Genomic DNA, 14,511 nt, shown 5'->3' with positions numbered 1-14,511 from the left:
TGAATCTAAAAACCGAACTAAACAAACAAGAACTGAGTCATGGATATGGAGAATATTTGGATGGTTGCCAAATGGAAGGGGAGTTTGGGGGAATGGGTGAAGAAGTGAGGGGATTAAGAACTACAGGTTGGTAGAAACAGAATAGCCATGGGGGATGTAAAGTACAGTATAGGAAATGGAGAAGCCAAAGAACTTATACGCATGACCCATGGACATGAACAAAGGGGTGGGAATTGCCTAGGGGGTGGAGGGTGCTATGTGAGCGGGACAACAGGGGAAAAATTGGGACAACTGTAACAGCATAATCAATAAAATATAATTTAAAAGAAAAAATAAATGGGTACGTGAAACCAAAAAAATAAAAATATAAACATAAATTCTTTTAGACACTAGGGGGAAGGTCCAAGGTTCTTCGTGAACCATTTTTTTCCCCAAAATAGTCAGCCTTAAATAATCTTCATGCTGAAGAGACACACCTTGGGGTGGCAGACTTTGCGCCATCACAGCCACAATGAAAATTTCATTCATTCACCAGTCGTTTTTTGGCTGTTTACCATGCACCAGCCGTGAAACATGACATCGTATCTTCAACACTTCTTAAGGCGAAGCATTTGATTTTTTTCAATTCTCAAAGTAACATTTTCTTAGTATTTCCTAATTAATACCTCTTACCCCCTTCTGTGTTTTAATAATTTTATTCTCTCCTCTCTTGGTGTCTGATTAGGCCTTAGAGTTAGAAAAGTTAGTAGGCATGCTTTTTCTATTTTTGCTTAAGATCTTTAATGTCTCCTTAGCAGACAAAGTATATGTATTCACCTATTCCTGGTTTTTTCCAATTTGAAGATAGGATAATGTCTTAAATAAAATAATACAAAGTATCTTACAGATATAAGTTAAAGTGAGTTTTTTAAATACCATGTGTGTCAGGCATTTCATAAGCACTTTATGTGCATTATCTCATTTAATTTATAAAACAACCTACGAAGCAGATGTAATCATAATCATCATTAGCACTTTGCAGATGAGGAAACTGGGGCTCAGAAAGGTTGAGTCTCAGCCAAAGCCATACTATTGGTAGTTGACTTCAGAAGCATGCATACCACCAAAGAACCAAACCAAATTGAAATTTAGGAAGATAGTGGGATTATTTGTCCCTCTCTTTTCTCAGACTTGCTTTTACTGCTTTGATGTATTACATCCAAATGGCTGTTTGACGGTTTCAGATTTTACACCTATGCCACAGCATTAGGTGAGAGAATCACTTCGGCCCCGGTAGAGACAAGGTTCTGTCTCTGGTACAGTAAGGAGTGGTTTTCAGAAAAGGAGGGTGTCTGCCTGCCATCTCGAATACTCAGATGTGCAAAGGTAATTTGCCTCACCTGAATGGTAATTAGTGGATGATATGGTGATATAGATGGTTTAAATTGGTGAATTAGAGGAACTGGTTAAAATTAGCTTTGGAAATTGGTAATATGGTGGAAGGTAAAATATATAGGCATACTTATAAATGGTAAATGAGAGAATTGGAGAGTGATTATAGGTTAGTAATGTCAGCTGTGCCCTAAGTTATGTCAGATAACAGTGTGCTAAGGCCCCACTGGTATGGTTCATGGGTTGGGTGTCGTACCGGAAACCCAAAGGTCACTGGTTCCATTCCAGGTCAGAGTGCACGTGCGAGGCAGCCTATCAGTGCTTCTTCCTCAAATCGACGTTTCTCTGCCCCTTTCTCCCTCCCTTCCCCCTCTCTAAGAATAAATAAAATCTTTTTTAAGAAGTGTGTGCTAAAGAATTAAACAACGAAGAACTAGAAACAATAAGGGAAAGAAGGATAGTTTTATTTCACCTTTGAAAGCTAAGGCTAAGCCACAGGGTTCGAATGTGTAGTGTTGTGTGGAAAATGATATGAATGGCATAATTTTGAGAGAAAAATACATGAATGGAGGGAAATAGCAATAATGGACATTTATTTTATTTACTGTCTACTGAGCACAGTTTTAAGTGCTTTTTATTAAATTCTCAGAACAAAATATTATACGTAATCCTCCGTCTTTTACAAAGTAAAGCCGCTGAGAGGTTAAGCTGCTTACCCAAGGCCATGAATTGAACCTGGGTGTCCAGTGCCAGAATGCTCTTTTGTGGGTGAGATATTGATTAATTGCCTTAATGTAATAAATATAGGTAATACTGCTGTGGAATTTAAATTACTTTGAAAACGTAAAAGTGTTTTTCATTTTCTCAGAATATTTCAACTTGAATGTCTGCTGTGTTGTATTCGTGGGGGGCAGTACTAGGGGGGAAAAACAGTATTTGCCCTCAGAGTTTGCACTTTGTTTTGAGGGCACAAGGGCACAAGGCCACACCTGAAAGGCGGAAGAACGGAAACAGGAAATTACAAACAAGGGCAAGTTAATGAAGTACGGAGTAAAGGCGTGTCTTACAAATGTGCCAGGAATTTTTCCATAACCTATTTTTGTGACTTCTGTCCTTCATCTTTGCAGTGCTCTTGGTTCTTTTGGAGTGTCTAAAGATTAGAAATACATAAACATTGGTAGAAAGTTTTAAAAAATGAAAATGAAAAACCAACTGCTTGTATTTATTGATTTTTGTGATTTTCATCTAAACTGCAGAAAAATTGTCCAGAGAAATTTTCATTAAAGTTGTATCTTGACCACCCAAGTAATGGTAGAGAAAGACTTAGAGTTTTAAGAGAAGTATGTATTTATTTTTTTCCCCAGAATGTATCCTATAAGTCTTACGTTTGCATAGAAAAAAGTGATTCTGGGATAAATTATATTACATTAAAAAATATTGCTTTAAACCTGACATATAGGCTGGGAAGATTGGGGTGAAATGGGGACCACTTGCTGATAGTGCTCTTTTTTGGGGGGTGATGAAAATGTTCTGAATTTATTGTGATGGTTGCACAATCAATCAAAATGCGGAGAAACTTTGAATTGTATACTTTAAAAGGGTAAATTGTGTAGTATGAATTACATCTCAACTTTAAAAAACAGCCTCTAATGAGTGAGTGTTGTGGTGAAATACACATGACATAAAACTTACCATTTTAGCCAACTTTGTGTCTACAATTCATTGGGATTCCGCACATTTTACAGTGTTTGCAGTCATCACCACTGTCCGTCTCCAGAACTTTTTCATCATCCAAAATGTCGTTGACTTTCAATATGCAACCCGAGTCTGGAAGCAGTAGGCTTGACCTACTTACATTGTAAGCCTTTGGACTATAAATACTTGCTCCCCCAAAAAAGTTTTTTACCTTTTCCATTTGTTTCCCCTCAAACCTGCTTTTTCTTTCATGTTCCCTCTCTCAGGTAGTGACAGCACTATTCATGAAGTTGTCTAAACAAGAACTCCCCCTTCTGTTTTCCTTCATTCCCCCCAGAGCCTGTGGACTCTTCCTCCGCAGTATCTTTGAACCTGTCTACCTCTCTGCATCCCCACTGTTATTCATTTAACTTCCATTCCTTTCTACTTTCACCTGGATATAATAGGCAGGCATTGTACAGGAGTAAGTCAAGCAAAAACAATTTGGAAGCATTACAATAAACAAACAGTGCTGAAAACTAGCACTAGAAGACATCCGTGCAGACTTGCAGCAAAGTGTTGTGACTCCACGGTGCCTTCCCTGACTACTCGAGTTGGTCTCTCCCTCCTGTTCACGATTCACTGCAGTCTGCTTTTGAAATGCAGTCGTCCCTCGGTTTCTGCAGGGGATTGGTTCCAGGACTCCCGTGGACACCAAAATCTTCAGATGCTCATGTCCCTTATAAAAAATGGCCTCTACGTCCGTGGGAATCTGAGGATGCGAAACCACAGAATACGAAGAACCAACTGTGTATTTATTGAAAAAATCCACATATAAGTGGAGCCGCACAGTTCAAATCCATGTTGTTCAAGGTTCGGCTCTGTCTTCTCTGTCCACTTTTCATACGTGTTGCCATCATCCTAGTCAGAGCCACCGTCATCTTTCCCAGGTGCTCTCTGCTTCTGTCTCTGAATCTGTTCTAGATACAGCACTCTGGGGGATCCCGTTGAAATGTGGGATATCATATGAATCTTTTGTTTAAGAACCCTCCCGGGGGTGCATATGCTTCTTAAAGTCAAAGTCGGTCTTGCAGTGAAGACCTGTGAGACCCTTGTGATCTGGCCCACTCTCCCCACCCTCCCTCAGCTCCGTCCACACCAGCTTACCTAGCCCTTGGAGCTGCCAGTCATGCTTTCGCTTCCAGCCTCGGTGCTCTATGGAGACAGCACGTGGCTCATTGAAATCCTTTCTTACATGCCACTTGAGTGAGGCGTTTTATCTCTTTTGTTTTTTTCCTTTTTGACAAATACATTTTATTTGTATTCCTTTTTTTTTCTCAATTATAGTTGTCCCCATTTTTCCCCCATTACTCTCTCTTGCCCTACCCCCCCCCCCCCGTGTTTATCTTTTTTGTTGTCCATCTTCCACAATAGAAAGTAACCTCCATGCGGGAAGGAGTTTTTGTCTTTTATGTAACACGGAATAACTAAGGCCTAGAGCAGTGTCTGGTACATAGTGCATGGGTGCCCCGGGTGTATTTGTTTAATGTCTGCTTGTCTAGCACACCATACATTCTCCCTTTCTATGTAGTCTTCCTGGTGATATTTTTGCCTTTGGTATAATGAGCTCTGTACTACTTTTCTGTCTCCTGTATCTCTCCAGCAAATATATATGTGAAATAAATGAAATCTACTATTGTTAGTATCAAATCAAATGTTCACCTGTCGACCCACTTCCCCTTTCTTGGAAGAAGTAAAGTTATTTTTGTGACTGATTTCCTGATTAAGCGGAATCAGGAATCCCAGCAATTCCCACTATTAAAGTATATGCTTGCATATGTAAGGAATGTTCTATATACGTAAGGTCTGTTTAGTTTAAGAGCATCTGAAGCCCTGGTACAGATCAGCCTTCCTTAAACTCTCTGTGAATAATTGTTCTGCTCAGTTTTCCGTCTTTTAAAATGGACGTCAAACCCTCTACTTTTCAAATGAACCCATCCTTCTGTTCTGATTTAGCAAAAGTGTTAGTCCTAAGAAAATTGTTACTTATTCCTAGTAATACCATATTTGATCTTCAGAATTTGGGTTCCAGTCTTCCTAGAAAACACTTTTTTCCTCCAGTTTCAGGAGAACTTTTGTTAGACATTGATTATTCTGCTCACCCAGAGATGTTAAAGCTTTTTAAATCCCAAATTAACCTTTTCGGTGAACATGACACATTGGTTCGTACTCTAGTACTACCGTAGGTCATTTTAACTTTTCTTTGCTGAATAGTCTGTACTCCCTAGAAGTTTCCATGATAACATCCCATAGATCCCCGACCTGGCAGTCTTCCAGGAGACAGCCTCAACAAGACTGACTACGGTGCCAGGCGTCCGCCTACCTCTCCCTCTCAGCAGAATACGTACAAGAAAACCTAGTATTAAAACATCTAGGGGAAAATGACTTTATGGGAATGCAAGTAGATGCACAGATAGAAAATGTACTTTTTAATGGCCATCATTGTCAGATTTGTGCATTCATTCATATGATTATTTTCAAAGGAAAAAGAGGAAAGGAAGTAAGGCCCAACCCCTTTATGCTTTCATTTCCTGCCTTTAACTCTGAAGTGCTGTTTTTACAACACTTCCCGTCTTAAAAATTTCTAGAACACCAGCACCAAAAATTTCAATGATTTTTTCTAGTTTGTTTTAAACAACAAAGGCTAAGAGAATACCTGAGCTCATCCCTGTAAAATCTGTATGGTTCTATTTGGGTTTTGGTTTGTCTGTTTATTTGTTTGTTTTAGTTAAAGGATGATTATTAAATTGTAGTTGTATATGTTTAAGATTATGAATTTAGCCCTGGCTTGTGTGGCTCAGTGGATTGAGCACCAGCCTGCAAACTAAGAGGCCGCCAGTTCGATTCCCTGCCAGGGCACATGCCCAGGTTGCGGGCCAGGTCCCAGTTCGGGGTGTGCGAGAGGCAACCAGTCGATGTAGCTCTTGTACATTAGTGTTTCTCTCTTTCTCCCTCCCTCCCTTTCTCTCTAAAACTAAATAAATAAAATATTTTAAAAAAATACTCACCAAAGCCAAGTACAACCTCTCACAACAACACCAGCTGGTACACTGATACAGATGAGTTCCTAGAATACTGAACACTCATCTAGTGGGGGAAGCCTGTACTACAAGGGACCTGCCCTCCAGAAGGCAATTCTGGTTTTGGGGGGGGCCTCCCCTCATATAATCACTCTTTTGAATCTGGTGTATTGTATTATTCATTATGTCTTTGATATTCACCCACATGTTTAGATGGAACAGTAATTCATTTATTGCTGTCTAGTTCCCATTATTTGACTATGTTACAGTTTCTCTGTTCTGCTGGTGGACATTTGGGTTGTTTACTGATTTTGGCTGTTAGCAAGAGTGTCATCCTTGCACCTGTCCTTTGGTACACAGATCTGTTGGGTATATGTACCGAGGAATGGAATTGCTGGGTCGTAGAGCAGGCTCATACTTGGGTTCAGTATATCTTTCTTACCGGGAGGTAACACAGGTTAATAGTTACTGTATTTTGAGATCTAGTAACTAAAGCAAAATCTAATTTTTTTCATTATTAGAATTGTTTTCCTGGGGAAAGGGAAGCACATATTGAGCCTAGCATTGTGATTGCTGTATTATATACCTTCTTTGCCCTAAAGGGAGGCTGTACTAAGAATTTCCATAATTACTATCAGAATAGCCTTGGAAAACATAGTCTGCATGTGACTTGGCTTACCTGATATTGTAAACCCTTGCATAAAAGGGCTTAAAGATATAAACTCCAGTTTTAGATAACAGTGGAGACACATCCTTTTTTTTTTTTTTTTAATTAATTAATTTTTTAGAGAGGGGGAAGGGAGGGAGAAAATGTGGGGGAGAAACATTGACCAGTTGCTTCTTGCACCGGCCCAGACAGGGAATCAAACCGGTGACCTTCGGTACAACACCCAGTGACCTGAGCCACACTGGTCTGGACAGAGACACTTTCTTAACATAGGGAAAGTAAACACTGAGGCTGTCTGGGCTTGTTCTGTTTATTTTGTAAAAATGCTTTTGAAGGGAAAAACCACAGGAGTAAAGCATATTCCTTTTTACTCTGCAGTACAATTCAAAGTAAAATATATTAGAAAAAATAACTTTTCAAATAGCAAAAACAATACCTTGGGCAGATGGTTAAAGTAAATGGTTGACAGCTAATACTTTATTACACATAATGTATTAGAGAGATAAGTGGAATATCTACAGTGTAATGTTTTTGATAGTATAAATTACAACAAGACAGTATTTGGTAGTATATATATGGGTAGTACTTTTCCATATTTTACCCTACCTCAAATCCCTTAACTTATATTAATGCGGAAAACTAACTGACACCATTCGGGGGGCTATCTGTTCTATTTGGGGACCCTGAATTGAGAAAACTCTTATCTGCTTTGAGATTATGAGCTTTAAGAAGAAAGGAAGGAAGGGAAAGAAATGCTTTGATTTCAGATTTTTCCAGCCAATTACAATTAACGGTAAAGTATAAGTCTGCAGAGTAGCAATAATTTTATTCTGTCTTTCCCAGGAAGGCAGATTGTATCAGCATACCCAGGGACTCTGAGAAGATTAGGAGCTGTGTGATGAGTATAGTGTGAATTAGGGGAGCAGCTGTGGCTGAACATCGTTTATATTTCTGTCTTTTATTTTGAAAGATTTCACTTAACACCGTAAATGTTATTTTTGAAGTTGCAGACTCAAACACAGTTTGTTGATTATGTCATGTTATATAAAAGCTCATCAGCTAAATTGACAATTAACATTGCTATTTAAGCAGGTGGGTACATGCTGTATTTGAAGCATAAGTACTGAGTAGATAACGCTAATGCCATTTAAGGCAAAATGCTGCCTTTCGTATCCCTTACTTTGTACCAGTCCCAGGAGCTCATAGAACACTATCTGTTCTGGCTGATTCCTGCCTGTCTGGGAGGACTTGGAGAATCCTATTTGAGTAATAACACAGTAGTTCTTCAAACCTTAAGATTACATGGCTGAGACTCCTGAGAATTCGGAATTAAGGCTCGATTAAAATAATTCCTTTAAAAAATGGCTGAAATGCAGATGGTACAACTTAAAAATCTCTTTGGCAGTGGATAATAAGTATAGTTCTCTAATAGTGCCTGGTAAAAGTGATTTAAAAGTATCAATAGGTAGATAATTGTGATGCTTCTTACACCTCCATCCTCAACTCTTTACAGGGTTTCTGTTCCCCTCAAAGAGTTGAATCTTATGATTCCATCATAGCCTGTCGTTAACTTCATATTCATTACTTCCTTCCTGAGCATAAAGTTTAATTTCAAAGAAGTTGAGGACTAAAAAGGACCTATTAAAGATATCTGCTGAGTTTTCTGAGAAATTACCTACACACGTTTACTTTTCTCTCTTTCATGCCAGGCTGTGGATTTTTACAGAAGAGGTTCTAAAAGTTGTTTCATTCTAACAAACCACGATGATAAATTCTAAAAAGGACCACCACAGAGTGAGGTTCACTTACAAAGTTCAAGAGAATTAGCAGAGGTTTTCTACAAATTGCTTTTATGCTTTTAATCACACTTAAAAGTAAAGATTTATGTGTGAAAAGTAGGAAAGCATACTGATCTCTTATGTTACTGTCTGTGTTCTTTCTGACGCAAAGATAAGGACCCTTTAAGAGTATTTTTTTTAACAAGGCTAAACTTTCTAAAACTAATTATTTTTTTTATTGAGCTAACTTTGGTTAATACCAAATTTCGGGTATTCGCCATTATAATTTGGTATCTGTCTACTGTATTTCCTACTCACCACAAAGGTCCAGTTCCCATCCATTAACATGTATTTGGCCCCCTTTACCCATTTTATCTTCCCACCCCCTCCCTCCCTGCTGGTAACCACCTTTCTGTTGTCAGTGTCTATGAGTTTGTTTTTGTTTTGTTTATTCATTTGTTGCTTTTTGTGTTACATTCCACGTGAGTGAAATCATACAGCTTTTGTCCTTTTCTGTCTAATTTATTTCATTTAGCATAATGCCCCCAAGATCCTTCCATGTTGTCACAAATGGTAATTTTCATCTTTTTTTTTTTTTTTTTTTTTACGGCTGAGTAGTATTCCAGTGTGTGTGTTTCTGTCTGCATGTACACCGTATCTTCTCTATACATTCACTCATCTATGGGCACTTAGGTTGTCTCTGTATCTTGGCTGTTGTAAACAATGCTGCAAAGAACAAAGGGATACATACATATTTTTGCATGAATGTTTTCAGAAGGAGAGAATTGTTCTTAATCTGAATTTATAGCTGCCAAAATGAAAGCTGATGAATGAATGAGTCAACTTTCATGAATACTGATTCTCAACTCTGATGTTTATTAACATCAAATTAATCTCAACTCTGATGTTTATTAACATATGAAAGATAAACAAATTGGGTTATATCTCTACAAAGAAATACTATTCGGCAGTAATAAGGATGTAGGAGTTGGGGGTTTTAAATGCCTACTCCCGGTATCTTCAGGTTATGTGTATGTATGTGTGTCAGTTAAATGTGTGTTTTGGGGGGACTCTTCTTGTCAGGGAACAGATGATGATGAGATTTCCACTTCCTTTCATTGAAGAAAACTTGTTTAAAATGATACAGCAATTAATGGAAAAGTTAAGGTCTTAATCTCTGAACATTTCTTCTTTTTTGATATTCTTGGAAGAAATACCTTGGGAATTTTTAAATGGGAGGTATTTGTTTTGTGATAAGAAAATAGCGAGTAGCAAAGTGATAAAGTGAGTGTGGGAAAAATTAATGTACAACAATATGCAAAAATGGTCAGTCAAGTTTTTAGAAGCCATCTTCAATGAGAGATCACTTGCATAAAATAAAATTAACCAATTTTAAGTGTGTAATTCTATGAGTTTTGACAGATGTATAGTCGTGGAACCATACTACAATCGAGGTGTAAAGTATTTTTGTCACACCCAGAAGTTCCCTCGTAGCAGCCCTGGCTGGTGTCTCAGTGGATTGAGCGCCGGCCTGTGACCCAAATGTTCCCTCACACCCCTCTGCTCCACTCCATGGCAACCACACATCTGTTTTCTGTCACTATTGTTTCTGTCACTATTTTTTAGATTTACTGTAAATGGATTCACACAATGTATAGTCTTTTGTGACTGGCTTATTTAACATAATGCTTTAGAGATTCATCAGCATTGTTGTATGTATCAGTTGCTTTTACATATTTTCTTTATTCTGTTTTCTCTACCTTACTGAATGTAGGACATATTTTTAATAGCATTTTTACATCCTTGTCTGCTAATATTGTTATTTCTGGTCTATTTCTGTTGATTGACTTTTCTCCTAGTGGTGCATCATATTTTCCCATTTCTTTGAATGCCTAGAAGTGTCTAATTATATGTCAGACATGAATTTTTTACATTATTGGGTGCTACATTATATTGTTTCTTTTTGGTAATTTTGGACTTTGTTCTTGGAATCAATTGAATCCTTTTGAGACTTGCTTTTAAGTCTCATTAGAGTGGGTCCAGAGCAACTTTGAGTCTCAAGCTAATTTAGCTCCATTACTAGTACGATACCCTTCTGAGGCCTTTCCGTTTTGGTGAAAATATAAACTATTGCCAACTCTGTATGAGCACTGGGAATTAATTCAGTCTGCTGCCTGCTGGTGGATCTTCCTAGAACCTGATGGTTTCTTCTCATAAATCTCAAGGGGACCCTTCTGCAGGTCCCCCAAATTCCCTCTTTGCACCTCTGTCCTCTCCTGTACACTGCCCCACAAATTCCAGCCCCCTTAGCCTCTCCCAACTCCCATTTCTGGTGTCCTCACCTGACAGGACTAGGTTCCCCCTCCTTGTGCAGCGGCCTGGGGCCTGCTCTGGACAGTGCGGGATGGTCCAAAGGCCCACTGCCTGTTAGCCTGCTTGGGCTGCAGAGTCCCGCACTGCCTGCGGCTCAGTGTACGAAAGCCATTGTTCTGTCTACTCCGTCCAGTTTTTTATTGTTTACAGCAGGCGGATGGTCCTGTTACTGGTCCACTGCCATGGCCAGAAGTGGAATTCTCTTCTTCTAAATGTAGAGTGAGCATATATTGCTATTTCTAGGGGCAAATTGGGGTGCATGTCTCAGCACTTCCCAAACTTCTTAAATATAATACACTTTAGTGTCTGTTTTATTATTTGTAAGACATACGTCATAATTTTAAGTGGTGTTCCTTAGATTCACACTAAGCTACTCTAGGCTTGAGTGTTGTTCTCTGGTCACCTTAAAATTATTTACATAAACAGTATTATTTTGGGGCTATTTGTAGCCAACTTGTCTAGAGTAGCTTCCCATCAGTGATGATATGGTAGAATTCTAATTCTAAGGAAATGTGTTAATCCTCTATATTTCTGGTTGATTGGTTTTTCTTTTAAACTGTATGACATTAGTGTTTTTTACAATATTAGGTTGCTGGCATTCTAATATATGTGAGAAAATGACTGCACACCTTTTTTTTTCTTTTTTTACTGAATTTATTGGGTGACATTGGCTAATAAAGTTACAGGTTTCAGGTGTACGTTCTATAACACATCATCTGTATATTGTACTGTGTGTTCACCACCCCAAGTCAAGTCTCCTCCCATCACCATTTATCCCCCTCTACCCTCTACCACCTCCCTCCACCCTTCTCTGCAAAACTTTTCCTACTTGCGAGTGTTCGTGGTTAGATCACTGAAGAGTTCTTAGTCGTTTGGGAGCTGATCTTTTGAATTTACGGTTTGCTCTCTATTCCAGAACAATTGTTTGGGCATCTATTCATAGATTGATCTACCATAATGTCTACAACAGGCCAAACATTGAGTCAGCCGTTAGAGAAATGTGCGTTTTAATTTATTTGTATTGTAGGAAAGATGAACAAAGTGGGGTTAAAATATGATTTTATATATTATGGATATGTGATTGCTGTCTGGCAGGAGTTTTAGGGAAATGGTGACATAAAATCACACTCTGAAGATGAAGATTTGGGGCTCTAAATGGCTCCGTTTCTGGTCTTATGTGTAACATTAATCACAGAACGGTTAGTTGGAATGAACATTGAAGTTGAGAGACCTGGATTCCAGTCTCAGCTGTGCCTCTTACTGCCATGTGATGCTAAGTCAGGCACCACCATTGTGAGAGGCTCCTGATCTATCAAGTGAAGATGAAAATAAACACCACCTACTGCAAAGGGACGGCAGGGCGTTAAATGAGACGGTATTGATGGAAATGTTTGAGGACACTTACGTGCAATGGAAATATTAGTTGAAAACGTATTTTGTACATTATTATAAAATCTGCTGTCAACACCTCGTGTGACAGAATGCAAAGCAAGATGTATTTATATTTCATACAGATTATTGTGCAAAAATATTTTATGTTGGAAAGGAAGAAACAAACCATAGGACTGATTGATAGAATGGGGATAGGGGCGATTGCTATCTTTTTTCGAGTCCTTTTTTCTTAGTGTTATTTTGTTTCTCTCCCCCTTGTTTTCCAGGCAAAGAGTGTATACAGCAGTTAGCTGAAAATACCAGGTATTTCAGGAGGCGTCTGAAAGAGATGGGCTTCATCATCTATGGAAATGAAGATTCTCCGGTGGTACCTTTAATGCTCTACATGCCAGCCAAAATCGGGTACATGCTGTTGCAGATTACAAGCTGCTCTCTCTAGACTTAAGGTTTCCATGAGTGAGTCTCAGGCTTAGGTATTTTGTCAGGGAAAATTGTCCTGGCCTCATTATGTTAACCTTTATTTGCTAGATATACCATAGATGAGGGGATATCAATTTGTAAAATACAGTATGTTAACTTGTTAGCCTTTCATTTAAAAAATTTGAGTTTAATGCACTCTTCTAGGGGGATTGAAATAGATCAGGAAACAAAACAAAAATAAAAATCCCTGTCCCGCGGAGCTTATGTTCTAGCGGCACAGAGTCAGACAAATGTGAATTGCATCATACGTTAGAAGGTGTTAAGTGCTATGGGAAATATAGAGTAGATATGGGGGGTTGAACATTCCCTGTGGGTGGGCAGTTTACAGTATTAAATGGGGTTGTCAGGGTGGGTCTCAGTGGGAAGGGAAGATAACATCTGAGCCTAAAGGAGCTGAGAGAGTTAGCCACTTGGAGAAAGGTGCTTTTGTGCAAAGGCCAGAAGGCAGGAGCACACCTCGCCAATGGGAGAATAGTGAGGAGGTGAGGGAGCTGAAGTGCTCCTGTGCCCAGGGGGGCAGGTAGTGAGCCATGAGGTCAGGGCCTATTATTGCATCGTTAGCCGATGTGCAGGCTGCACCAGCTTCTCTGGCTTGTACAAGGTGTCTATAATGGAAAACCTTGCCGTGGAATAGCTTCCAGTGTATAATAAAACCAGAAGACATTTGAAAAGTAAATATGAAGCGAACCGGTATAATTATTTGCAAAATAATTACATGCAAGTTGCACCAGAGATGTAAAATAATTTGGACTTGTGAGTTTTGACAGGATCTTAAATACAAAATTGGATAAGGTTTAATTGAAGTCAGGAAAGTAGCAAATGTTTTCATTCACCTTTGAATCCTCATTGCCCACCACAGTCCCTGGCATTCAGAGGCCACTCAGTGAGTGTTTACTAAAATGAATAGGAAGGACACTTCCATCAGGGAACCTGGAAATATAGGAATCTCAAAGATGATAATGAGGAGGCATTGGGCAGAGGTGCTCCCTGAGGGAAAAAAGGAGTTCAGTTTTCAACAGGAAGTCATAGGCAGTTGGCCTGTGGGCTTTAGAGGCCATGGTGGAAATGAACCAAGCAGAGGTGTAGAATATTCCTCATTCTTGAAATGGAATTACCAAATAAACTTGAAAAGTTACTTGGTCTGGAGGACTGACTTTAGTCGAGAACGCTTTCTTTAGGGGGGGTTCTATTCTGACTGTGTACATTATAATTAAGACTTAGAGGGGATGGGGCAGAATTGGAATGAAGCACTGGGCCGTTTGGGAGCCTGAGCTGAAGGTGCAGGGTGCCCAGGCTCTTTCTGCCACAGAGACAGTACATGGAAGACCATGTACTGGTGCTCGAGGGAGTGGGGGAAAGCTGGCGCTAATGTAAGTAGTCACTAGTATAACTAAAACGTGAGATTTTTACATTGGAAAAGAAATACTTTAAACAGCTAAGGGAAAAATCAAAAAAGGAATAAGATAAATCAAAAAGAGAAAAAGACAAAGCGTAAGTTAGTAAATATGACAGAATTTATATAAAAGAACTGTGTTATTTAGACAAGACAGAACTGGAGAAAGGTTACATGCCACCACTTTACCTTGGGGTGGGGTGTTAAGTGACATCTGGGTAATGAAGCAGCTGAAGCCTAGGGATGTGCTGGCTTCACAAACACCGAAGGAAACCCTGAATCCCAAAGGCAACTTGATGCCCA

The 14,511-nt window shown here is 39.1% G+C and overlaps 1 protein-coding gene across 2 annotated transcripts in view; it reads left to right on the top strand.

Annotated features, from left to right (window-relative positions):
* SPTLC2 (serine palmitoyltransferase long chain base subunit 2) overlaps positions 1-14,511 on the top strand; it is a 100,301-nt gene that overhangs the window by 74,062 nt on the left and 11,728 nt on the right. For both annotated transcript variants that reach the window (XM_045201186.3, XM_053928874.1), the window contains exon 10: positions 12,602-12,737. In XM_045201186.3, the coding sequence (XP_045057121.1) occupies positions 12,602-12,737 (136 nt within the window). The remainder of the gene's footprint in view (positions 1-12,601; positions 12,738-14,511) is intronic.

The sequence above is a fragment of the Desmodus rotundus genome, chromosome 7, assembly GCF_022682495.2.
Source record: "Desmodus rotundus isolate HL8 chromosome 7, HLdesRot8A.1, whole genome shotgun sequence".
NCBI classification, from domain to species: Eukaryota; Metazoa; Chordata; class Mammalia; order Chiroptera; family Phyllostomidae; genus Desmodus; species Desmodus rotundus.
Note: the sequence above shows the minus strand (reverse complement) of the source record. Positions and strands in the feature narration are given on the sequence as shown.